This window comes from Stenella coeruleoalba (genome assembly GCF_951394435.1).
Source record: "Stenella coeruleoalba genome assembly, chromosome: 16".
Lineage (NCBI taxonomy): Eukaryota > Metazoa > Chordata > Mammalia > Artiodactyla > Delphinidae > Stenella > Stenella coeruleoalba.
In genome coordinates this window covers 8,150,335-8,178,160 of record NC_137162.1, presented here as the reverse complement: position 1 = coordinate 8,178,160, position 27,826 = coordinate 8,150,335, and the positions used below count along the sequence as shown (strand labels likewise).

Here is a 27,826-nt window from a genome sequence, read left to right as displayed (position 1 = left end):
GGCTGGTGGGTGGGAGATGCCTCGCGCAAGGGCCATCTCAGCTGCGCAGCTCCCCGTGGGGCTGGCTGACACCTCTGTTGTGACCCCTCCCTCTGTCAGTCCTGCCCTGTCGCCCCTCACAAGGGTTGTCCCGAAAGCACTCATAAACCTCCTGTACACAACATGCTGTCTCAGAGTCTGCACCCCACTAACTGACCTACAACAGAGGTGGAAAGCTTGGATCCTTGGTCAGACTGACATGGGATTGAATCCCGGTCTGGCCACTTATTAACCAGGTGACGGTGGATAGGTGACTTAACCCCACTGAGCCCACACACCTCACCGGTGACGCATCATGACAGCCCTCTCACCTGCTTGCAAAGTTCAAAGGAGGCGATGCCTGAAAAGGGCTTAGCACAGAGCCAGGGTGGAGTAAGTGCTCAGTTAATGCTAGGTTCCCACCCCTCCACTGGATGAAGACTCCAGGAGGGCAGACAGGAAGGACTTTGCTCTCCAATCCATGCAGTGCATCCAGCACATCAAGGTGCTCAATAAACGTCTCGTGAGTACATGAGTGCTTAGTTTGGTTATTGTCATTATTTGCCACTAATGTGGCCTAACAATAATAGCTAATAATTATATAATATTTACCATCTGCCCAGCACTGTTTAAACATGCTACACGCATTAAGTCATTTAATTCTCACAACTCTAGAGGTAGGACTATTTTCCCCCATTTCACCGATGAGGACATGAGGCACAGAGAGGTTGAGTAACTTGCCCAAGGTCACACAGCCAGTGAGTGGCAGAGCTGGGGTTCAAATACAGACCATCTGGTCCCTGAGGCTGTTTCTCGACCACAATGATCCTGGGTCCTTGTTCACCACCCACACATGCCACCAGCCACTCTGGAGATGGAATGAAATTCATGAAAGGTTCAAGGTTCTAGTCCAAAGGTTCATCCCCACTCATTACTCTCTGTTTGAATGAACAACGGTACATAAATGGATGCATTTCATTTAGAGCTTCATTCCTTCCATTCCTAGTTTACCACCATAAGTAGAATAATTATTTAACCAGCCCAGTGAGTTGTTAAAAGAAATCAGTTTATAAAAGCACAGGAAGAAGAAAACTCCTTAGGTTCCAAGGTTCAAAACATTTGGGTCAAAATCAAGTTCTACTCTTAATGGAGCTGAGCTCTCTTCCCTTCTGACTTACCTTCATTAACCGTGAAAACCAAAGGCTCCTGAGGTGGTCATTTCCATGCACTGTGGTAAGACTACACCCAGAATTAAGACCGAGACAGAGACGGTAAAGTCCGTGACCGATGGCGCAGGACCACTCTCCGAACGCCTTCTGAATGAACTACATTGGAGACAACCACCTCTGCATTAAGAGTCAGCCTCTATCAACCGTCTCACAAATGAAGAGACAGGAGGCCAGTGTGAGCACTGTTGAAAAGAAGTCTTTTCCACTTAAGCACTGAACTAAATGAAGGAAAATCCTGCTTGTAATTGGTGGCTTCTTTTTAATTAACTGGGCCGATTTAGCCTAGTTAATTCAAATTAATTAACTTGAATTTTAAAGTATCGTTATCTCTAACATAGAGAAACTTGCAACAGGAATTCCTGGCTGGCCCTTTTGGCCCTTAAGAAACATCCCATCCGCTTTCCACTATTCTCTCTTCCCCTCCAGAAAAATAAATGGACTTGCTGTTTACAACCTCCTCTGGAAACTTGAAAGTGATTGATTTGATTTTGCTTACAATTCTAACATTTTCAAACCCTCTGCCTTTGATCAGTTATAGAAATAAAGGCTAAATGTCAATCTAAAACTAGAAATAAAGGTTTCTCCCCACTCCTCTCCGAGCCTACCTGTAGAAAGAAAGAACAATTTGGTCCAATCCCACTGGCAGCAAGCCACTCAGGGAATCTCGCACTTGCAGAAGTGCAAGGTCACGGAATGGCTGAAGTGGCTAAAGGCACAGGACCCAGTTAGACTAATAGAAACCTGGGTCCCAAGTGTTTGTTTCTTCAAGAGTGACCTAACCACCCAGAATTTATCATCCTTTCTGGTTGGGATGGGAAATAAGCCAGTCATTTCAGGCCATGAGTCACGGAGTTCAAAAAAGAAGAAATTCCTATTGTTACATACTTTTATAAATGTTTAAAAAGCAATAGAACAGCTGCTACTGTCGGTAACCCACACAGAAAATACACACATGCACACACGCTCCCCAACGCGTGTGCGGGCCCTGCCACTACACACGGTGCTACACTGGTACTTGCTCTTCTTCCGGCTCTAAGGGTGTGCTTTCCTGGAGGAACAGAGAGCGGCATGGGCAAAGGAGGTGTGCAAGGTAACTTCCTTTTTAAAAAAAAATATTTATTTACTTATTTATTTATTTGGCTGCGCCGGGTCTCAGTTGCGGCACGCGGGATCTTTTAGTTGCGGCATGCGGGATCTTTTAGTTGCAGCACGTGGGATCTATTTCCCTGACCAGGGATCGAACCCAGGCCCCCTGCATTGGGATCGTGCAGTCTTAGCCACTGGACCGCCAGGGAAGTCCCGGGAGGCAACTTCTAAGATGGTCCCCAAGAGCCTCACTTCTTGGTATGCACTCCCTGTAATCTCCTCCCCTTGACTATGGCCTGGACTTCGTGACTTGCTTCTCATCAAGAGAACGTGGCAAGGGTGATGGGCTGTCACTCTGGTGCTCAGATTACCAAAGATGAAGGCTTCCAACTTGGTAGCAGCTCTCTCCTTTGATGACTCTGATGGAGCAAGCAACCTCTGATGTTGTTGAGGCCCAGTGGCAAGGTACTGAGGGAAGCCTCTAGCCGATGGCCAGTAAAGAACGGTGGCCCTCCTTCCAACAGCTCTTGAGGAACTGAATTCTGCTAACAACCACACAAGCTTGAAAGCAGATCCTTACCCAGTCAAGCCTTCGGATGAGGCCCTGCCCTGGTGACACACTGACTGCAACCTTGGGAGAGACCCTGAAGTAGAGGATCCAGGAAAGCTGTGTCAGGTGCCGACGCACAGAAGATAGTGTGAGATAGTAAGTGTGTTGTTTTAAGCAGCCAAGTTTCTGGGTGATTTGTTACGCAGCAGTAGATGACAAATACAGTAGGCAACCCCACGACTGGGTCAGCTTCCTGATGAGGCTGTCACCATGGCAACCTGCCCTTCTCCTTGGTACCATCACACGCATCATGAGAGTCAATGTCTCGCTTTCCTGACAAAGTACAGCTCCTGGAGGACAGGCACCTACACATGTCTGCTCGGCACCGAGCATGGTGCCCAGCATGTGACTGGGAATCGGAACATTTTAACTGATGAGCTCTTTCTGTTAAGTGAGCACCAGGAAGTTAAGAACCTTCAGTTTCTGGTATAAATAGAGTATCTGTTCCTCAAAAAAAAAAAAAAAAAAAAAAAGGAAACAAGAGGACACCATCTTGGGCCCAAGAGCCTTCTAAAAGGGGGATTTTGGGCTGGAGTCTGAGAGGAGAGTCAGGCAGGTCCAGCTCCCCACTCAGTGCCTGAACCCAGGCAGCATGACGACCCTACCTATTAAAGGCTCGCCTTTATGGTGCGTGTGTCCTCAGAGGTGGACTCAGGACTGTGGAGAGAAAGGGACACACTCAGGGAAGCTGGCCCCGCTCTCCAAGAGAACACGCGGTCCTTCCCTTCGTGCTCTCCATTCTCCCTACTCAGAACCCTCCTTCCCCTTGACCACCTTGCTACTCTGTTCACTTGGCAAACTCTTACTCAGCCCTCAAAACCCCGCCTGGCCTCAGCTCCTCCAGAATGGCCTTTCTGGACCCCCGACTAGGAGCTCCTTCCCTCTTTGGTGCCACACTTCGCCCTCCCTCCCCACCCAGGCTGAACCGCAGACGGTAACGACCATGGCCACGCCTGTGAGCACCCCATCCCCAAGGCTCCCACCTCTGTGCCCAGGGAGTGACAGAGGCTGAAGTTTCACCCTCTTGGCCCTCTGGAGTCAAGGCAGTGTGACCTCCCACAGAAGGAGGAACAGGGAGATGTGACAGGAAGACACTGGACGAGCAGCGAGCACCCCCGAGAGAGAATGTTCCGGCCTCGTGAACTGCAGCAGGGGCGGCCCGGGGGCGGGGGCGGGGGCGCGGCAGAGCAGCGTGAAAACACCTCAGTGGGCAGCGTGGGGTCGCTTCATCACCAGGCCTTTCAAGGCTGATGGTTATGTAATCTTGTCCACACAAGAATATGACTGGTTTGTGTCAAGTGTTCTCAAGCCGTGGGGGACCAGCCCACGCTCTGAGCAGAAGGGTCAGATTCCTGCCTCCCGAGGTATGGGAACTAGCAGGCAGGACGTGGCAAGCTACTCCGAGGTCAGGGCTGCCTCCTCAGCAGAGCGGACGGATTCCCGAGGCTGAAGGAGGTGCAGCATGGAGACAGGCCCCATGGTGCGACACAGGAGGGCTGCAGGGGTGGAGACGGAGCAAGGGCCATCCAGCTCTCTGACCAGATGACTGTGGTGCGCGGGGGCCATTCGGAGATGCCACGATGGGGACAAGGAGGTAAATCAACAATTCGAAGTGAGAGAAGCAAGATGTGAGACTGCACATTCACACAGCTGCACACCACACACACGCACACACACACACTACACTTATCTACAAAGATACGTACTTTGGAAGAAACTAAGCAAAATAAAAATAATGACTATCTGGGTGGGAGATTATAGGTGTTTTTAAAATTGTCATCATCGGCAAGGCTACGGGGCCAGGAATGTATGCCATCCAAGGAAGGAACTGGGGGGTGTTAGTGTCCTAGGGCTGCTGTAACACTACCACAGACTTGTGGCTTATTACAGCAGGAATTTCTTCTCTCACAGTTCTGAAAGCCGGAAGTCTGAAATCCAGGTGTCAGCAGGGCCGGTTCGCTCTGGGGCTTCTGAGGAGAATCTGTTCTGGGCCTGTGTCCCACTGCTGGGGCTGCCGGCCTCCCCGGGCAGGCTCGGCTTCTGGCAGAATCACTCCAGCCTCTGCCTGCATCCTCACATGTGTCCTCCCTGTGTCTGCAGGTCTCGGTGTCCAAATGGTCTCTTCTCATAAGGACACCAGCTCTTGGATTAGGGCCCACCCTCATCCAGTGTGACCTCATCTTAACCTGAGTCCGTCGGCAAAGACCCTATTTCCAAACAAGGTCACATTCACATACATCTTTGTGGGCAAGGGTGTCATTAATTAATGAAACCCATAACAAGAGGCATTTAGCTCAAAGGAAAATAAGACACAGGGCTGTGGCCGCCGTCTTCAATGTCTGGCAGGCTCTTCCGTTTAGAAGGATTAGACGTGGCCTGCGTAGGGAAGAAATGGGTCCGACGTGTCGATGCTCCCAAAAGACAGACTTGGGCTCAAAACAGGAAGGATGCTCTCTCAGAGCTGTCTGAGCAGGACTGGCCTTTCTGGGTGGGGAACTCCTGGACCACACTGGAGCCTCTTATCTCTGGTGTAGGGGTACTGGCCGGGGTGGGGGCGGGGGGCAGGGGTGGACTAAATGGTTTTAAAGTCCTGGCAGCCCTAAGACTCTGCCATCCGCACAGGCGTCGTCAGTGACCTCAGCATCACCCAGTGCCAGCCTGGCCACCCTCAGACAACCCTCGGTTCAATACCGCGCTAGCCTGGCCTCATCTGCACCGGGCACCTCCCGCCCTCTGCAACAAAGCAGCTCTGTCTGTCGTTTTCTGCCTTTTGGTGTCTCAAGGAAAGGTGGCGCTTGCACGTTCAGAGCCAACAGGATAAAGGCATCAATCAAGTCGGGAGACAAGGAATTCTAGGAGTTAAACCCTGCGGAGAGCTTCGATATCCCCAATTCTAAGGGCATTTTTCATGGCCGGACATCACCCAAGGGGCATGTCCCGAGGTCAGACCGGCCGAGGCCGCAGGCCCACAGACCAGGGTCAAAATGGCTAAGGAAAAAATCCTCAGTTTATTTAGATGCAGTGAACATTGCCCCAAGAATAATGTTTACATAAGCAACAGCAGTAACATTGCAAGTTAAGCTTGTTTATTTAAAAAAAAAAAAAGCAGCAGCAGCAAAATCTTGTTTCTGATGAGAAAGAAGACTGTTCTTCAGAACTGCCTTTTCTTTTCCCAGAACGAAAAATCTACACTGCTCACCTCTCCACAGGGTCCCTCAGCATGACGATCAGTTTCGCGTCTGGCTGAAAGGCGTGGATGAAGTCCTGGGTCAGAAAGGGGGGCTCGCCATCCGTGCTGTTGTCGTAGAAGAACGTCCAGGCGTTGTTATCCCACATGGTGGAGGCGCTGGCCTCCCCTAGAAACGGAAAACGAGTGAGCAGTGCTGAGTTACGGGCTCCCACAGAGCGGCCTGAATTAGGGGCCAAACCTGGCTGTGATACCTTCTTAAATAGGTGTTAGCGGGTGAGCTGGTCTGCCACGCTGGCAGACGGGACTCCGGGAAAAGGAGGCTGATGACCACCCTCTGCTGCCGTGTCACCCCCTCCCCTCTGTGACCTCCATCTGGAGATCGAGGTGATCCACGCAACACTGAGCACCCCTCTTCCTCCCAGCTCCTCTCTCCAGGATGTGCCAAAAAACCTCTACTAGCATCTGGCCTCCCAATTTCACGATGTTTAACTTGCTAACGGTGCATAGCCCTGTGGCATTTTAAGGGCCCGCTGAGACTGTACTAGATGGTTCCCTTCAGAAAGTGTCAGGGATGAAGGAGAAGTTCGGGGATCCGAACTTCTGGGTTAATCATTTTGCTCCTTGAAATTGCTGTGGCGGCCTTTTTCACTGATCATTTACTTTGCTCCCTCTCAATGACAGTTACTGCTTCCGGCATTGTTTTTATCCTCATTTCTCATTAGGAAACTGCACGCAATCTGCATCAATCTTCCCTTGAAATCACAAGGGTCGGTCCCAGTGCACACTCTAAGACCAAACGAGAGGAAGGCTTTGCGGGAAGGCTCATGCGACCTCGGTCCTGCGTGCCCATCCACCCCGTCACCCTGCACACAGGTGGCATTCACTCAGTGCTGACTGCGTGAGCAGGAAGCTGGTTCTAGCCCCTGTTTGATCACAGTCTGTGTGAATGAAGCATGATAACGTTAAACACACATTCTAGGACAGGGGAAAGGACAAGACACAGACATTTCAACATTTCTATCTCAGATAACTGAACCAATTCCCTGACTTTTTTTTTTCAGGACCATCTTCAGAGACTTAGAAAGAAAAACAAATCTATCAATTAATTATACCCTCGATTTCCCAACACTTTACATGGGATTATATGATACATCTCCAAGTCACTTATTCGGTGAAAATCTGAGCCAAAAGACTGAGTCTCTTTGATCAGTGATGAGCACATCACAGTCATGCAGAGTGTTAGCAGGGCCCAATTTATTCTGTTGGATGTGCAATCATGTCCAGGTGAGCATTACTATTCTGATCTTTATTTCTATTTTTTTTAAGAGATAATACCATAGAATACAGAAAAAACAAGTCAATCAGAAGTCCTTTGAAAATTCTACTCACAATGAATAAGGGAATATTAGGACAAGGGAAGTATCTAAAACTTAGTTGGCACAAATTTTGTCAGTCCCATAAATGAACTGGTTCTGTGCTTGTCCATCCACCCATCCATCTATCCATCCTTCCTTCATTCATCCTTCATCCATCCAGGCAGAAAGCTCTGATTTGGTGTCTAATATGTGCCCGGCACTATGCTTGGCACTGGGGATAGATGCAGGAAACAAGACAGACCCTTCCCTCTCGAACCTCATAATCTAGGGGAAGATCAATAATTCAATAAACAATCAGAGCCCCACGTGAGCACTTTGACAGGGCAGAGCCGGGTGGCCATGAGAGCAGAGGCAGGGGCCTTTCTCTGCACTGGGGAAAGGTTCTCTGGCCTTTCCCCAGCCCAAAGAACCCAGCCACTTGAGTCCTTCATGACTCCAGCCATTAGCCCAGACCATTGAGAAAAGGCCCTCTCTGACCCATCAGCCAAGATGAAAAAAGACCAGTATGCTTCTACCAAGGATCTAACGAAAGAACTGAAGCAGAGTTCAATCACATTTCAGGGCTGGGAAGAGCCCAGAACTGATCTGGCCCAACAAGCCCATTTTACAGATGAGCAGACTGAGTTCACGAACACAAAGACCGACGTGTCACATGGCACAGAGCTGGCTGGTGGCGCGATCAGAGCTGGATGCCAGCTTTCCATCTACCGTAAAATTCAATAAACTCTGCTTCAAGTGAACATCAGAGCTGTAGATATATTCCTTAGTTTTCATTTCTAAATCCAGAAGTAAATAAAATTAGGAAACCAAACTGAAGCCTTCCTTTTTCATTCATTATCTTAGGCTCTATTTCTGGACCCTAGGATGCATATTTTTAGCTCTTTCCTAAGAACATGAGATTTTCCCAGAGGCATATGGTATGGGAGTCACAGTCAAATATTAATTAAGATTTGTAATTTGAGGTGTTAGAACTCAAGGCTGCAAGAAAATAGCTAGTAGCCAGTTCACACTGGGTGAGAGGGTGTGATCTCATCTGGCTCCTAGGACCTGATTCCTTTGAGTTAAAAATAAATAAATAAATTGGGGCTTAGGCATGTAAGCCTGTCCCCCTGGATATGGGAGTCAAGTAAAGACCCATCTTTCAAATGGTTGATTCCAATTCCTTTTAGTCACTAATAGAGTCACCGAATTTAGAGAATCAAAACATAACAGATTTAGGAGAATAAAAAAATAGATCACTGCCTCAGGTAATCAATTTAAGCAAAATATGTGATCAATTTCTCCCTTTCAGAGGTGTAAGTGGATAAATGTCTTCTCCTAAGCTGAATCCAATAGAGAGAGTGAATAGATATGTTTTTTATAAAACACTCTTGTGAATTTTTTTAAATGACTATTAATCAAACCACCTCATTTTGAATGTCTAAAGGCATCAGCTTGACAAGGCCTAAGCTTTTTCAACAGCAGTTAGTCACCCACGATGCAACAGGGCGGCGTCTGTTTCAGGAGAGGCCACCTCCGTCTTTGCAGGGTCCCAGCGGCCAGGGAGTACAAAAGCCCCAAGAATTAAACTGATGACTAACTGGTTCATTTTACATTCATGATCCCCCAACCAAACGTACTCAGGTGGGTGTATCATGAAAAGCAATCAAGCATGCAAGCTTAATTCAAGTAAACGCAAAGAAATGGCAACTTTTCCAAAAAGCCAGTTCCGGTGTGCTTGAGTCTCCACAGAACTAGAGTCTGCTAAACATTTCTGCTTTATTGAAGTTGCACGAGCACTATGAACCTTTTACACGGGGGTGAGAGTGATGGCTAGCGGGGAAGTGCATGCACGGCAGCTGCCAGCAGCCATCCTGCAAATGCTCGCAGGTGCAGTGAAGCCCGGCCTGGCCCGGGGCAGAAGCAGGGGGGCCCTCGCGGGAGTTACACGGACGCCATACCGATAATGATTCTATTCATCTTGCTCTGTTCCTTTGCAGAGCTGGCCTGCAGTCCTTGATGAATCTGGTGTGCAGCCAGGTCAAAGAGGTCCAGATAATCTTCCACGGGATAGCGGTCCCGCAGACCATCTCTCAGGCGGACGATTCCTACAAGAACCAGGAAGCAGGAGTTAGGACAAAGCTGCCACGGCTGGGCTGATGGCTTCTGGGGAGTGACCACAGGGGATGGAAAGGTCCAAGGGCCCAGCTGCAGCAGCCAAGGCTCAGCCCGAGGAGCTGCAAGAGAGGGAGGGGCGTCTGTGAATGGGCCATGATCCTTTAACTCACGTGCACTTCGAGGGGTGGAATGCACCACCATTAAGCGGCACGGTAGCCACTGAAAGGCTGGCAGGCCTGTTCAAGAACTAGAATAGAGTCTACTCGGAGGGACAGAGAGTTTGGGGCCGGTTAACACGTGCACCAGGTGAGGCCCCCCCAGGGGCGGGGCAGCAGCGGTGTCAGGATACACACATTGGATCAAAAGAAAAGGCAGCCCATCGGAGGGGCGGCATCCTTTGAAGCTCAGATGAGCCTTCTACACCAGGGCCGAACAGCATCTTCCTGAGGTTCTATTCCATCAAGCAGTCTGTCCACCTGTCCAAACAATAAGGGGAATCGACGGTCCCCGGACGGACACCTGGGTTATTCTGGCATCAGCCACATGCAGCCTAAATTCTGCCCTTGCCTCTGAAGTGGGTACATTTCACTTGAAAATGTACTGACAACACACTGCCCTAAACCCCAGCCACCAAGGTTAATGGAAAGTGGAGAGAGAGCATCCGGGGCAAAACAGCAAGAGGTTCAAAGTGACACTGGAGCCCAGACTCCAGAGGCCCACATGCCCCCGTGCCTCTCTCTCCTCTGCCAGTGGGAACCTGGTTTTCACGGGGGAAAATGGTGAGCTGCGTAGGGGAGGCCGCTCTTCAGACGAGTAGAGAAACCCTGGCTCCCACAGCTGCCGCCGCCAAGCACAAAAGACACATGTACGCTTGCTTCTGTTCACTCCAGGAGGAACAGCAAAGGGATTAAGTCAAACGTTTGTCGGGAAACACATTGAGACCAAACACAGAGTTGGTCTCAACTTAGGCTGTACTACGGAAAACGTTCAAAATTCCCTTCCAAGCAACCTAGGTCCTTTGCACGGAAACCACCCTCGACGGCTTCCCGAACTTTGGCGTTTGTCATCCCTTACCTCCAGTGACCAAACGTCTCCTGGCATAAGGGAAAAGGTTAAGGAGAGGAAACAGTGACCCAAGAGCGGATGGGTGGCTCGAGCAGAAGGCAGCCTGCATGCCAACCCCGCGGGAAAGGGGTGGGGTGCTGTGAGCAGGGTCTCCCAGAATTATCTCCCTGGGGCTTTCATTCTGACCCTGCGAAGCCGAAGGGTCAGGTCAGAGAAAAGAAGCCCGAAGCAGCTTAATGACAGGCTCAGGGCCCTGGGATGAACCGGCAGGAAGCGGAAGCCCCGCTCATGCAGCCGTCTTTCTCTCTCCTGCCACCTCCGGGGGTGGGTGTGTGGGTGCCGGGCTCCAGCAGGAACAGCACGGAGTTGGGAGCTGGATGCGCAGCCCCCGACAGACGTTCACGCGGCCAGCACTCACCACTCCCGGGTGCTGCGTGTGCCCTTCCGAACAAGAAGAGCTGCTGATCCTGACCCCTCGCCCTCGCCCTCCCCACCGCCGGGGCTGCATACATGCTCACCGGGTGGTCGGGAGCTGGGTGCTCGGTCCTGCTGGATGTCTGCGTGGGGATCCCTAAACCAGAGAATTGTCAGATCTCTGCATCTTGGCATGTTTTCTCATCTCCCCGCCCTGCATCCCTCCTGGGGCCTCGCACAGCCCTGCTCGGGTCAGTCTCAGGGCTCCCACGCCAACCCTGACCATGACCCCGAACCTGACGGTGACCCCTGATCCCGCCACCGACGTGCGTGTAAGGAGCGACTGGATGAAGGAGGCAGATGCACTGGGCTTGGTGAGAGACCTCCACGTGCACCGTCACCACGGGGACCAGGGACCGCGCTGGCACGCACCGAAGCGCTTCCGGGTCCACCAGTGCGGCTCCTTGATGGCGGAGAACTTCACTTCCGGGTGCAGCCGCAGGCGGTCGTAGAGGTCGGTGGTGCCGCACTTGGGCTGCCCGATGATGTAGAAGTGCGGCAGGCAGCGGAGGCGGAAGTGCTTGCCGTGCGCGTGGGACAGGTGGCCCCAGAAGGCCTTGCGCAGGGCGTCGAAGGTGGAGCGGAAGCGCTTGGAGTAGAGCACGTAGGAGTTGGTCAGATAGGGGTCGGTGGTGTTCCTCCCCGTGAACTCCTCGTACCAACAGGGGCTCTTACTGTTGGGGAGGAATTTGTGCGGGATGACTGAAAACATCTGCGGTCAAAAAGACAAAAAGGGGGAGAGACGCACCGAGGGGAAAACATTAGCACAAGCACATTCTGTCCACAGTATGATCCTGTCCTGAGACTTATTCCAGCGTTCACATTGGAACTATTATTGGCTGATGACTAAATACTAAAACAAAGCAAAACTTGGTAAACAGCCAATGACCATGCATTTCCTTAACCCCAAATAAAAATAAAATTTGGAGAGAATGAAAATAAAAGTTCAATCAAACTCCATTCTACCATGATTTACCTTGCACACACACACGCACACACACACGGCAATCTAACTAAACTAAAGAGTTGGAACTTTTGACTATGTAGCTGGATATTTAAATGGCCGTTAGAGGCAAACACCGTGATTAGGACAGACTAGAAACAAGATGACGGTAATCTACAAAAGAAACTTTAACTGCCAGGGCCACATTTCAAGCAAAAAGTCCCGGGAAGGAATTATTAGGAGGGGCGTCCTTCAACATTGCTTGCTGCGCCATTCAGTACAGACTTCCCTTCTCTGGGCTAACTGCGTGGACACGGACCTCCCAGTGAGCTCTCATCCATAAGGCTGTCAAATTACCATTGCTACACTTGAGAAATTTTTGGTCATTTTCTTCCCAAAGGTGGTGACAGGAAAGGAAGCAGCAATTTTTTAAAAATCAGTCCACAGAAATGAGCACCAGGCTACTCACGTGCAATTCCTGCTTCTTGAGATCTTCCACGTCTGGGAGCTGTCTGGTTGTGAACTCAATCCTGGCTGTGATGCTGCTGATAATTAATTTAATGCTTGGATCGTCCTTCACGTATGAAATATTATTTACAGAGGGTTGGTGATGATGCTCTTTTGTGTCACTCGGATTTTCACCATCCATCAAGCTGGGATTGCTGGGGAGGGCTCCGTAATGGAAAGGTGATGAGATCAGAAGCTCTTGGTGGACCCCAGAAAGGATGTAAGAAGCCATCACCAACGTCATTATTATCAATCCAAAAACGAGGCTGCATCGCTTCCCCTTCTTGAAGCGCAGAAACCCACTCCAGCTCTCATTCCCTTCAGCCCTCACTTCGAGAACGGCAAGCAAGTTCATCTGCTTACCGTCCACTCGAAACACAATTTTGTTTTCTCCTTTGCACATGGGGCACTCCTGGCGACTGTGATGGGGGCCTCCTCGGCAGCTGACCTGCTGTGTGTGTGCTTCGTCGGGCAACAGCTGGATGCAGCAATTAATGCAATGCCTCATCGTAATGCCCTTGGGCTGCTGGCCCGCCGAGCCATGGGCGAGTCCCCAGGGAGTCCGGATGCCTGCAAGTCGTGCTGGAAAACTTCAAGGACGTCTCGTGATCACATACAATGGTTGAAAGGCACAAGCAACAGAAACAAATATAAAAATGATCAGGCGCTAAAACACCAGAGAATGAGGATGCGTGTTCTTTGGTTCGACTCCGAAAGACAACACGAATGATCTCCAATTGTCATGGTCTATAAGAGCCACTGCAATCCTGGAAAAAGCCACAAGGTCGGGAGCAATTCTTCCTGTCCTTCAGGTTTTTCCCATGGCACCAAATGAAGTGGAGGAGTTCTCACTGGAGAACATGGGAACACCCAAGGGATTAGAAGATCTCATGGCCTCAATGAAGGATGGATTGGCGCACCACCCACACAGAGTCCATGAAGATTTCTTCTTTTACAGCCTGTGTTCCTTTGAAATGTTTCCTCTTCAAAACCTTTAAGATGTCAGATTGCCTAAACAACAGAGAAAAGAGGTTGTATTACATTATGTGATGATAGCAATAACCCTGGGACCATCTTCCAAGGAGAGACGTTCACGCTTCTTTTCCACTTCTCAATTTTGGCCAAGCTGACTGGGTCACAAGCAAGTTAATCATATAGGATATATGAAAATCATATAGGATAAAGGGAGAGGTTTCGGGTCTTTGGTGCTTGGCTTTGGAGTTCAGTCTCTGCCTCCAAATGTGGCCCCAACACCAGCGCCACCAGCACCATATTAAACACCTCCTACTTTGCACAACCCACATATTCTGTTATGCCTTTGCCTTGACACATCCAAGTGACTGGATCCCCCTGTCCCAGGACTTGCAGTCATTCTCAGATTCATGCACAGTCAGACTATGAATTTGAGGGATGAATTGAAATATCAGTGCTGTTAAGTCAACAAAAAATCCAAGAAGGAGGATGTTTAGGGTGGGAGCAGGCAGAGAAAATGGTTTTTACTCTCCCAGTAGCACCAATAGTCTCTTAACCTAGAGCTAACATTTATTACTAGCTTAGGACGCAAAAGTTAATGAAAATTTAGAAACACTGAAATGATTCTCTCCTTCAGTAGAATGTATCATATTAAAAATTTTTTTTGACTTTAAGTAATTAAGCAATTAAATCCAACGTGCAGTATTCCCCTGAGCAACACAACACTTTAGACCCTAAAACAATTTTTCACTTTCGTCATCCTGGGGAAAACATGACTCTTCAAAATCCATTAACAGAAAATCCTGCGGTTATAAAATGTATTGTTGCCCAAATGACACTTCTTTGTGGATGTTGTAAAAAGAGCAAAAAAGGAGACCTACTTAGTTTGCAGCAGTGGTATAACAATGCTAACCAGGTAGCTATGTGACCTTGAGCCAGCCATATAAACTCTCTGAGCTCTGGTTTCCTCACCAGTCAAATTAGGATAAAAAGTACCTCCCTTTCAAGTGTGTAACAAGTAGTATATCAGCTAACGCATGTGAAGACTTTGCATAATGCCCACACATACTGAGCATCCCATGAAAGGGAGATAATAATAGCATCATCGATGACTATTACTCTTATTTTTTAATTGTCAGTGAATGCCAAGAACATCTGAAGTGAATCAAGGATGGGTAATCCCATCCCGTTATTTTTCCTTAGCACCTCAGAATCACCCAGGGGTGGCAGACTCACCTCCAATTCTGCATACACACACCCCTCCAACAATCCTAGAGAAGGTGGTATTAACTATCCCTGCGTTAAGCCCCCCTCCCGTTGGCTGAAAGGCTGAACAATCAGAACTCACCAGCAGAAATATTCCCTCCCCTTGGACCGAAAGGCCCATGTCTTGTCAAAACACAATGACCAAGAAATAGCCAAGCAGTTTCCTAAAACATCTTCCACAAAATGTCCTGCATGTTGTCCATAGGTCAGTGCTTAAATTACCTGGAGAAAAGGTGAGATGGACCAAACTACACAGACTTCTTTAGAGTAGGATTTTTCACAGGAGAAGAATATAATACACAACGTTTCCAAAACATAATTGGCCAAAGAACTCTCACTACTGTCTCAAGGAAGCAGTTTGAGGAATGCTAGCGAGCAAAGGCTGAGATACGGGTCAGAGCAGTTCTGAGAAGTGCAGAGGAGCAGGGGCTGTGGGAGGGTTCGGCTGGAACCAGGCCAGTGCCTCGGGCCGCCACCCACTCATCCCAGAGAGCAGTGGGAGGACGTGCCGGGAACCTCAAGGCTCAAACCTCTGCCCCCAACTTGTTCAACCACCCCTGACCCATCACTGGGTACAAACAATTCTCCCCAACAGGAGAAACAAGAGGGCAAGCTCCCCTACTTGGGAACCCACTCACTAGGCCAAGAAAACATTTTTCACACGCCAAAAACAAGGCCACGTGGGGTTAAAATAAGGCTCCAACCAGCATCGCAGCGGGGAGCCGGTCGCACCCTTCTGTCTCTCTGGCTACAGGAGGCCTAATTCAATTTTTTTCCAAACATGGTCTTTGAAGCTCCAAGACAAGAATGTACAAAATCTGGACCCAACAGGATGGGCAAAACATTCCTCAACAAGAACAAAGGTTTCCTTTGACAAGCAAAATAAACAAATAGACCTGAGTAGGCAGAGACGCGGACAGTCTCAACCAAGAGGCCTGGGACATGGTGAGCCAGAGGATTTGTCCCCTGGGCAGGCTGCACCCTCCAGCCAGACCTCCCACTCCACGTCTCACTTTTTTTTTTTTTTAACATCTTTATTGGAGTATAATTGCTTTACAATGGTGTGTTAGTTTCTGCTTTATAACAAAGTGAATCAGTTATACATATACATATGTTTCCATATCTCTTCCCTCTTGCGTCTCCCTCCCACCCTCCCTATCCCACCCCTCCAGGCGGTCACAAAGCACCGAGCTGAACTCCCTGTGCTATGCGGCCGCTTCCCACTAGCTATCTACCTTACGTTTGGTAGTGTATATATGTCCATGCCTCTCTCTCGCTTTGTCACAGCTCACCCTTCCCCCTCCCCATATCCTCAAGTCCATTCTCTAGTAGGTCTGTGTCTTTATTCCTTTCTTACGCCTAGGTTCTTCATGCCACGTCTCACTTTTTAAATGTAAAACGGGGAGCAGAGAACTGGGGAGACAATTCCAGATGCCTTAAGGGCCTCAAAGAAACACTCTCCTCTAATTCATTCATTCCTCCCTTCTGTGATTCACCAGATCCCTTCTGAAGGTAGATTGTGCACTGGGCACTGCCCGAGATGCAAGTCCAGGTGTGGAGGCCTGAAACCAGCATGCGATGGGGGCTGTGATGTCATAAAAAATACGTATTCGGTCTTTGTCCCCTGTTCCTGGCGCAGAGCTTCTAAAACGCTTGGAACTTCCTGAGTGATAGGGGTGACAGGGACAACACCTTTTGTTATTCATAACAAGCCCCTTTCAACCACACCTCAGTTTATGCTTGTGAGGTGACTATTGCTGGGGCCCCCAGAGAGCTTCAGGATGGGGCTGGTAGCCAGAAAGACCAAACCTTGATTAGAAGCTTGGAACTTTCAGCCCTGCCTCTCCAGCCTCCAGGAAAGGGAGAAGGGCTAGAGATTGAGTTAATCACCAATGGCCAAAGATTTAATCACTCATGCCTACACAATGGAACCTCCATAAAACCCCCTAAAAGACAGGATTCCGAGAGCTTTCTAGGTGGTGAGCTCATGGCAGTGCTGGGCGGGTGGTGCAGCCAGAGGGGGCGTGGAAGGTCCAAGACCCTCCCCGCAGACTGCCCCGTGCGTCTCCTGCATCTGGCTGTTCTTGTATTATCTCCTTTGTAATAGTCAGTAAGGCACTCTCCTGAGTTCTGTGCATCATTTTGGCAAATTATGGAACCTGAGGAGGGGGCTGTGGGAACCTCTGAATTTGCAGCCAATTAGGACAGAAGTGTAGGTAGCCTGGGGACCCAAGACTTGTGACTGTGGCCTGAAGTGGGGGCAGTCTCAGAGGACTGAGCCCTTGACCCGTGAAGTCTGTGCTAATTCCAGGGAGTTACTGTAAGAATTCAACTGAATTGTAGGACACCAGCTGGTGTCTTAAGAGTTGGAGATTTTGCTGGTGTGGGAAAAAACCCCGGGGGTGCTCTCTTGGAGGAAAAAAATGTAAAACTATCTTACACTTACAAATTCCATCAAAACATATGGCCAGCGTATAGCATGTCAAATACTTGATTGAAAACAACAGCCAAGGCTTCCCTGGTGGCACGGTGGTTGAGAATCCGCCTGCCAATGCAGGAGATGCGGGTTCGAGCCCTGGTCTGGGAAGATCCCACATGCCGCAGAGCAACTAAGCCCGTGCACCACAACTACTGAGCCTGTGCTCTTAGAGCCCGTGAGCCACAACGACTAAAGCCCGCACGCCTAGAGACCGTGCTCCGCAACAAGAGAAGCCACTGCAATGAGAAGCCCGCGCTCCGCAGCAAGGACCCGACACAGCCAAGAATAAAAAATAAATAAATAAATTTATTAAATAAATAAGTAAATATAAAAACAACAGCCATATAACCAGGTGAATACATTGCTGTGAGCCTTTGTAAGTGCAGGACCTGGAGCTTGGAGGCTTCCAGGCCACCCTTGTCAGCCTCGACAGCAATGGTGCCGGAGTGACCATGACAGGGAGGGCTTTTCTCCACCAGGAGTTAGGGGCTGCAGGGCAACAGACAATAAAAAGTCACAAATGAATAACACCATCTCAGATGCTAATAAAGGGTAGGAGGAAGATATAAAGGGAGAAAACAAGGAAACCCTTGAACAGGAGCTCTCAATGCCGCACCAGGGCCGGATAATTCTTTGTTGTCAGGGGCTGTTCTGTACACTGTAGGATGTGTAGCGGCATCCCTGGCCTCCATCCCCTGGGAGAGCTGATGCCTTAGAGGAAGGGGAGATAGAGTAGAGAGGATGGCCAGGGAAGACCTAACTCAGGAGGGGACCTCTGAATGATGAGAAGGAAGCCAGCTACGTGGAGATCAGGGAAGTAAAGACCCCATGAAGAAGAGAAGCTGGAGATCAAAGCCCATGGGGACCACCAGGAGAGCAGACCGCCGGGCTATGCGGCAGGTGCGGGCGGGGGAAACGGATGGGAGAAAAGGCAGGGGCAAGACTCTGGAAGGCTGGGTCAGGGCTAGGATTTGTCCAAACACAAAGCGTATTTGTATTTGCCCAAATACATAGATGCACACTATGTATGGTTTCAAAAAGATCTTTAAAATAAATATAACTATGAACTAACGTAACTCGGTGAAGAAAAATCAGATTCATGTGACTGGACTGAAAGGAAAATGGATTGCTGCTTTCTTCCTGGATTGGCCTTTTCCATATGCCACCAATTATCCCAAGAACAGTCATTCCGAAACCTAACACCCAGGTTATTCTTTCTTAAGAAATAAGCAATGGATATCACTGCACTTCACCTGTCTGGAATGTCCACGTATTGGTGCCAGTGGACTCAGAAGAGAGGGGACCCTTGGCGCTCCCATTCAGGTATTAAACCAGAGTTCTCAGGTATACATTTCAGTGAGATTGCTCCCCAGCCTGGGCTCAGCACTGTGCCCTGTGCATGCAGGCTGTAATTGTGGGAACCTAGTACCACCGTAAGAGATCACATAACTGGTCCCAAAATAGAAAGCGTTCAATTACCCAGCCCTGGCTAGGATGGCCCCTATTAACCTAGGCACCCCGAGCATCATTAGCAAGCCGTTTATAACAAAGCTGTAATCGAGAGACCCAGATATACCACTTCAGATTAAGTAATTGAATGCCCCCTCAGTGTAAGATCGATAAAGGGCATCCAATTTCACCCCAGGAAAAACTTATTAAATTATTGTAGCTCGAAGCTGATATGGCAGAAGAAAGATGTACAAAACTTCCAAAGAAATCTGGATGAATTTAAATAAATAGCTTCATTTAGGTGGAACATTTACATCTGCCCTCTGGGAGTAGAGAGGAAAAAAATAGCTAATTACATTATTTTAATGTTTTAAAGGAAAAAAATTGATGGGTCTTAATTAACCTTTACTAAAACACAAAGCCTTTGTCTCATCAGTATGTCTAAGTGCTGACACTTCTCTTTGGGCTATGCATATGGAAATAAGTTTTTTTCAAGGAATATTAATCAACAAGTGACAAAAGGAACATCTTTCACATTTAGAGTTTGTCACTGGGACTGAGACGAAAGCTAACAAGACTGGAGGGTTCTGGACAAACAACAGATGATCAGCTTCAATCTCATACCTGGATTTTATGCCTTTGACCACATCACAGTCAGTGAACAGAATAAGGCTACGTTCCTCAATTAACACTCATTGGCCGACAGCACAGTGGGAAGAATACAGCCAGCAGTCACGTGGGCCAGGATGCTAAAGTTGTGTCCACCTAGTGACTGCAGACAAGTCCCTTAAGTGATCTGGGCCTCTGTACTCTCAAAAGTCCTTGACGATAGTAACAGATCACATACAGCGCTGGAGCCTGGGTGCTCACGCAGGGTTACCCGGCTTTGACCTTGAGCAAGTCTACTAAACCTCTCTCCTCCCGTTTCCTTGGATGGAAACTGGGAATAACCTTAGGGTCTATATCATAGCACTGCTGTGAGCATTACATGAAACAATTCACGTCAAGTGCACAGAAGTGTCTGGCTCACAGTAAGTGCTAAATAAATGTTAGTTATTATTATATATACGTAGTCCTGGCCCACAATAAGTATTGGATAAGTAGCAGTTTATTACTATTCACGGCAGATTGCATTTTGGTTCCAGTTTCTTATCTCTCCCTATATTTACCACCTTCACCACATAAATGACATTGCAGCTCCTCCGATCAAAGGAGTGGAATACATTTCTCCAGCCTTTGGCTTGGGTTTGGAAACTGCTTTGGCCAACAGAATGAGGCAGCAGTGATAGGCCAGTCCCAAGCCCAGGCCTTAGAGGGGTCGAGTGTGTCCGCCTACCCTCTGCACCTTCACCCTCGCTGTGGGAAGAACGCGGCAGCTTGGCCAGGAGGATGAGAGACCCATGGACCGGAGCCGCCTGGCTGAGCCCAACCTGGAACAGCCAATACCCTACTGACCCCCAGCCAATCTCTACAGACATATGAGAAATAATAAACGGTTTCTGTTTTAAGTCACCGAGTCTTGTTTTGTTATGTGAGAAATGTTAACCGAAGTAAGATCCCAGGAAGAGGGCTGGGGTTGGCGGTGTGAACACAGCCTGAAGGGGGCTAGTGCACCACGGCTGGCCGGGAGGGAGTCCGGGGAAAAGTCTGGACCTGCCTAAGAGGCAAGAGACCACTGTTTCGGGGCGCGTGAGGAGAGGGGATTCAGAGCACCGCCTAAACGAGCTCCAGAGACGGGCACGAGCCGCGGCTATCAGCGTGGACCCCAGAGACGGGCAGGAGACGCTAAGGCTGCTGCTGCCGCCACCCAGAAGCCTGTGTGCGAGCACAGGTCACTGTCCACACCCCCCTTCCGGGGAGCCTGTGCAGCCCGCCACTGCCAGGGTCCCGGGACCCAGGGACAACTTCCCCGGGAGAACTCACGGCGCGCCTCAGGCTGGTGCAGGCCCTCCCCGCACTCCGTCCCCCTCCCTCCCCCTGGCCTGAGTGAGCCAGAGCCCCCTAATCAGCTGCTCCTTTAACCCTGTCTGGTCTGGGCGGGGAACAGACGCCCTCAGGCGACCTACACGCAGAGGCGAAGTCAAATCCAAAGCTGAACCCCAGGAGTTGTGCGAACAAAGAAGAGAAAGGGAAATCTCTCCCAGCAGCCTCAGGAGCAGCAATTAAATCTCCACAATCAACTTGATGCACCTGCATCTGTGGAATACATGAATAGACAACGAGTCATCCCAAACTTGAGGCGGTGGACTTTGGGAGCAACTGTAGACTTGGGGTTTACTTTCTGCACCTAATTTGTTTCTGGTTTTATGTCTATCTTAGTTTAGTATTTAGAGTTTATTATTATTGGTAGATTCGTTTATTGATTTGGTTGCTCTCTTCCTATATCTATATATAGATATAGATTTTTTCTTCCTTTTCTCTTTTTGTGAGTGTGTATGTGTTTGCTTCTTTGTGTGATTTTGCCTGTATAGCTTTGCCATAACCATTTGTCCGAGGGTTCTGTCTGTCCTTTTTTTGTTTTTTTGTTTTGAATATAGTTTTTAGCACTTGTTATCACTGGTGGATTTGTTTTTTGGTTTGGTTGCTGTCTTCTTTCTTTCTTTTTCTATTTCTTTTCAATTTTTTAACAATTTTTTAAATTTTTAATTTTAATAACTTTATTTTCTCTTCCTTCCTTCCCTTCTTTCTTTTTTTTCTCCCTTTTCTTCTGAGCCATGTGGCTGACAGGGTCTTGGTGCCCCAGCCAGGTGTCAGGCCTCTGCCTCTGACGTGGGAGAGCCGAGTTCAGGATATTGGTCGACCAGAGACCTCCCGGCTCCACATAACATCAAACGGCGAAACCTCTCCCAGAGATCTACATCTCAACACTAAGACCCAGCTCCACTCAATGACCAGCAAGCTACAGTGCTGGACACCCCATGTCAAATAACTAGCAAGACAGGAACACAACCCCACCCATTAGCAGAGAGGCTGCCTAAATTCATAATGAGGTCACAGACACCCCAAAACACACCACCGAATGCGGTCCTGCCCAGCAAAAAGACAAGATACAGCCTCATCCACCAGAACACAGGCACCAGTCCCCTCCACCAGGAAGCCTACATAACCTACTGAACCAACCTTACTCACTGGAGGCAGACACCGAAAACAATGGGAACTACGAACCTGCAGCCTGCAAAAAGGAGACTCCAAACTTAGTAAGTTAAGCAAAATGAGAAGGCAGAGAAACACACAGCAGATGAAGGAGCAAGGTAAAAACCCACCAGACCTAACAAATGAAGAGGAAATAGGCAGTCTACCTGAAAAAGAATTCAGAGTAATGATAGTAAAGATGATCCAAAATCTTGGAAATAGAATAGAGAAAATACAAGAAACGTTTAACAAGGACCTAGAAGAACTAAAGAGCAAACGAACAATGATGAACAACACAATAAATGAAATTAAAAATCCTCTAGGAGGAATCAATAGCAGAATAACTGAGGCAGAAGAACAGATAAGTGACCTGGAAGATAAAATAATGGAAATAACTACCACAGAGCAGAATAAAGAAAAAAGAATGAAAAGAATTGAGGACAGTCTCAGAGACCACTGGGACAACGTTAAACACACCAACATTAGAATTATACGGGTCCCAGAAGAAGAAGGGGGGAAGAAAAGGGACTGAGAAAATATTTGAAGAGCTTATAGTTGAAAACTTCCCTAATCCCTAATATGGGAAAGGAAATAGTCAATAAAGTCCAGGAAGTGCAGAGTCCCATACAGGATAAATCCAAGGAGAAACATGCCAAGACACATATTAATCAAACTATCAAAAATTAAATACAAAGAAAAAATATTAAAAGCAGCAAGGGAACAACAACAAATAACATACAAGGGAATCCCCATAAGGTTAACAGCTGATCTTTCAACAGAAACTCTGCAAGCCAGAAGGGAGTGTCAGGACACATTTAAAGTGATGAAAGGGAAAAACCTATAACCAAGATTACTCTACCCAGCAAGGATCTCATGCAGATTCAATGGAGAAATTAAAACCTTTACAGACAAGCAAAAGCTAAGAGAATTCAGCACCACCAAACCAGGTTTACAACAAATGCTAAAGGAACTTCTCTAGGCAGGAAACACAAAAGAAGGAAAAGACCTACAATAACAAACACAAAACAATTCATAAAATGGTAATAGGAAATACATATCGATAACTACCTTAAATGTAAATGGATCAAATGCTCCAACAAAAAGATATACACTGGCTGAATGGATACAAAAATAAGACCCATATATATGCTATCTACAAGAGACCCACTTCAGACCTAGGGACACATACAGACTGAAAGCAAGAGGATGGAAAAAGATATTCCATGCAAATGGAAATCAAAAGAAAGCTGGAGTAGCAATTCTCATATCAGACAAAATAGACTTTAAAATAAAGACTATTACAAGAGACAAAAGAAGGACACTACGTAATGATCAAGGGATCAATCCAAGAAGAAGATATAACAATTGTAAATATTTATGCACCCAACATAGGAGCACCTCAATACATAAGGCAAATGCTAACAACCATAAAAGGGAAATCGACAGTAACATAATCATAGTAGGGGACTTTAACACTCCACTTTCACCAATGCACAGATCATCCAAAATGAAAATAAATAAGGCAACACAAGCTTTAAATGATATATTAAACAAGATGGACTTAATTGATATTTATAGGACATTCCATCCAAAAAAAACAGAATATACTTTCTTCTCAACTGCTCATGCAACATTCTCCAGGATAGACCTTGGATAGATAGATAGATCTTGGGTCACAAATCAAGCCTTGGTAAATTTAAGAAAATTGAAATCATATCAAGTATCTTTTCCAACCACAACGCTATGAGACTACATATCAATTACAGGAAAAATGTAGAAAATACAAACACATGGAGGCCAAACAATATGCTACTAAATAACTGAGAGACCACTGAAGAAATCAAAAAATACCTAAAAACAAATGACAATGAAAACATGACAACCCAAAACCTATGGGATGCAGCAAAAGCAGTTCTAAGAGGGAAGTTTATAGCAATACAATCCTACCTCAAGAAACAAGAAAGATCACAAATAAACAACCTAAACTTACACCTAAAGCAATTAGAGAAAGAAGAACAAAAAAACCCAAAGTTAGCAGAAGGAAGAAATCATAAAGATCAGATCAGAAATAAATGAAAAAGAAATGAAGGAAACAATAGCAATGATCAATAAAACTAAAAGCTGGTTCTTTGAGAACATAAACAAAATTGATAAACCATTAGCCAGACTCATCAAGAAAAAAAGGGAGAAGACTCAAATCAACAGAACTAGAAAGGAAACAGGAGAAGTAACAGCTGACACTGAAGAAATACAAAGGATCATGAGAGATTACTACAAGCAACTATATGCCAATAAAATGGACAACCTGGAAGAAATGGACACATTCTTAGAAAAGCACAACCTTTCAAGACTGGACCAGGAAGAAATAGAAAATATAAGCAGACCAATCACAAGCACTGAAACTGAAACTGTGATTAAAAATCTTCCAAGAAACAAAAGCCCAGGACCAGATGGCTTCACAGGTGAATTCTATCAAACATTTAGAGAAGAGCTAAACCTATCCTTCTCAAACTCTTCCAAAATATGGCAGAGGGAAGAATACTCCCAAACTCATTCTATGAGGCCACCATCACCCTGATACCAAAATCAGACAAAGATGTCACAAAGAAAGAAAACTATAGGCCAAGATCACTGATGAACATAGATGCAAAAATCCTCAACAAAATACTAGTAAACAGAATCCAACAGCACATTAAAAGGATCATACACCATGATCAAGTGGGGTTTATCCCAGGAATGCAAGGATTCTTCAATATATGCAAATCAATCAATGTGATACACCATATTAACACACTGAAGGAGAAAAACCATATAATCATCTCAATAGATGCAGGAAAAGCTTTCCACAAAATTCAACACCCATTTATGATAAAAAAAAAAAAACTCTCCAGAAAGTAGACAGAGAGGGAACTTACCTCAACATAATAAAGGCCATATATGACAAACACACAGCCAACATCGTTCTCAATGGTGAAAAACTGAAACCATTTCCTCTAAGGTCAGGAATAAGACAAGGTTGTCCACTCTCACCACTATTATTCAACATAGTTTGGGAAGTTTTAGCAACAGCAATCAGAGAAGAAAAAGAAATAAAAGGAATCCAAATCAGAAAAGAAGAAGTAAAGCTGTCACTGTCTGCAGATGACATGATACCATACATAGAGAATCCTAAAGATGCTACCAGAAAACTACTAGAGCTAATCAATGAATTTGGTAAAGTAGCAGGATACAAAATTAATGCACAGAAATCTCTTGCATTCCTATACACAACAACAAAAAATCTGAAAGAGAAATTAAGGAAACACTCTCATTTACCACTGCAACAAAAAGAATAAAATACCTAGGAATAAACCTACCTAAGGAGACAAAAGACCTATATGCAGAAAACTATAAGACACTGAGGAAAGAAATTAAAGTTGATACAAATAGATGGAGAAATATACCATGTTCCTGGATTTGAAGAATCAATATTGTGAAAATGACTCTACTACCCAAAGCAATCTACAGATTCAGTGCAATCCCTATCAAACTACCAATGGCATTTTTCACAGAACTAGAACAAAAAATTTCACAGTTTGTATGGAAACACAAAAGACCTCGAATAGCCAAAGCAATCTTGAGAAAGAAAAACGGAGCCGGAGGAATCAGGCTCCTGGACTTCAGACTATACTACAAAGCTACAGTAATCAAGACAGTATGGTACTGGGACAAAAACAGAAATATAGATCAATGGAACAGGATAGAAAGCCCAGAGGTAAGCCCACACACGTATGGTCACCTCATCTTTGATAAAGGAGGCGAGAATATACAATGGAGAAAAGACAGCCTCTTCAATAAGTTGTGCTGGGAAAACCAGACAGTTACATGTAAAAGAATGAAATTAGAACACTCCCTAGCACGATACACAAAAATAAACTCAAACTGGATTAAAGACCTAAATGTAAGGCCAGACACTATAAAACTCTTAGAGGAGAACACAGGCAGAACACTCTATGACATAAATCACAGCAAGATCCTTTTTGACCCTCCTCCTAGAGAAATGGAAATAAAAATGAAAATAAACAAATGGGACCTAATGAAACTTAAAAGCTTTTGCAAAGCAAAGGAAAACATAAACAAGACAAAAAGACAACCCTCAGAATCGGAGAAAATATTTGCAAATGAAGCAACTGACAAAGGTTAATCTCTAAAATATATAAGCAGCTCATGCAGCTCAATATCAAAAAAACAAACAACCCAATCCAAAAAGGGGCAGAAGACCTAAATAGACATTTCTCCAAAGAAGATATGCAGATGGCCAACAAACACATAAAAGGATGCTCAACATCACTAATTATTAGAGAAATGCAAATCAAACTACAATGAGGTATCACCTCACACCGGTCAGAATGGCCATCGTCAAAAAATCTACAAACAACAAATGCTGGAGAGGGTGTGGAGAAAAGGGAACCCTCTTGCACTGCTGGTGGGAATGTAAATTGATACAGCCACTATGGAGAACAGCATGGAGGTTCCTTAAAAAACTAAAAATAGAACTGAACTACCATACGACCCAGCAATCCCACTACTGGGCATATACCCTGAGAAAACCATAATTCAAAAAGAGTCATGTACCACAACGTTCATTGCAGCTCTATTTACAATAGCCAGGACATGGAAGCAACCTAAGTGTCCATCGACAGATGAATGGGTAAAGAAGATGTGGCACGTATATACAATGGAATATTACTCAGCCATAAAAAGAAATGAAATTGAGTTATTTGTAGTGAGGTGGATGGACCTAGAGTCTGTCATACAGAGTGAAGTAAATCAGAAAGAGAAAAACAAATACCATATGCTAACACATATATATGGAATCTAAAAAAAAAAAAAAAAAAATGGTCCTGATGAACCTAGGGGCAGGACAGGAATAAAGACCGAGAGGTAGAGAATGGACTTGAGGACATGGGGAGGGGGAGGGTAAGCTGGGAGACAAAGTGAGAGAGTGGCATGGACATATATACACTACCAAATGTAAAATAGATAGCTAGTAGGAAGCAGCCACATAGCACAGGGAGATCAGCTCTGTGCTTTTTGACCACCTAGAGGGGAGGGAGGGAGACGCAAGAGGGAGGGGCTACGGGGATATATGCATATGTATAGCTGATCCACTTTGTTATACAGCAGAAACTAACACACCACTGTAAAGCAATTATACTCTAATTAAGATGTTAAAAAAACCTTATTAAAAAAAAGAAAAGAAAAAAATGTAGGGAGATTTGGTTAATCTTTAAGATGTTACTGGATAATATAGGACTGATAGTGGGTGGTTATTTTCTGTTCCTATTAAGGGAAGAACAAGTGTAAATAAGCTTTATTATCAACCAAAATGATTAAATTTAAAAGAATCGCTTAACTCAAAAAAAAAAAAGTTAACTGATACACTCTTCTACAGGTTACAAACAATAGATGTTACTAAATTAAGCTGGTATAATTATACATTTAAGAGTTCCAAAAAGTGTCCTTATCTGAGTAAAGTGAGCAATTCAGGTCAAAGCAATTCATCCAAAGACCCAGTGAATCAACTGAACCAATGCTGTGGCCTTGAAGGATGCTTTGGCTAACACCAGAAGCAGATATGCCAAAATAAAGCTGGAAACCCAGATGGCAGCTGTTCCCAAATCAAGACAAAACCACCCAAATGTCACACATCAGGTTATTTTCTGGCAAAATGTGTATTTACAAGAACCACAGCTGTTATGTTTTAGTTATCAGATGACCGACCACATTTTCCCCAGTCCCCGATGAAGAACCTTCCTCCCTGCCTATTTTTAGAGTCACTATAATTTCCTCCTTGCTCCTCTCCTTGAGCAAGCCCTTCCTGCATCCTGTGCTCATGCTTTCCTTGCCAAGTTTCGTCTTTCCTGATGACTAAGACACCTTCTGCATGCTTT

The 27,826-nt window shown here is 46.4% G+C and overlaps 1 protein-coding gene across 5 annotated transcripts in view; it reads right to left on the bottom strand.

The window, feature by feature from the left end:
- CHST15 (carbohydrate sulfotransferase 15) overlaps positions 1-27,826 on the bottom strand; it is a 98,622-nt gene that overhangs the window by 34,205 nt on the left and 36,591 nt on the right. For all 5 annotated transcript variants that reach the window (XR_013824221.1, XM_079899642.1, XM_079899645.1 and 2 more), the window contains 4 exons: positions 12,558-13,606; positions 11,518-11,857; positions 9,450-9,596; positions 6,143-6,299 (listed from right to left, as the gene is read on the bottom strand). Coding sequence is in view for 4 of the 5 variants with exons in the window: in XM_079899642.1 (XP_079755768.1) it covers positions 6,143-6,299; positions 9,450-9,596; positions 11,518-11,857; positions 12,558-13,103 (1,190 nt within the window). In the remaining variant the exon portion in view is untranslated. The remainder of the gene's footprint in view (positions 1-6,142; positions 6,300-9,449; positions 9,597-11,517; positions 11,858-12,557; positions 13,607-27,826) is intronic.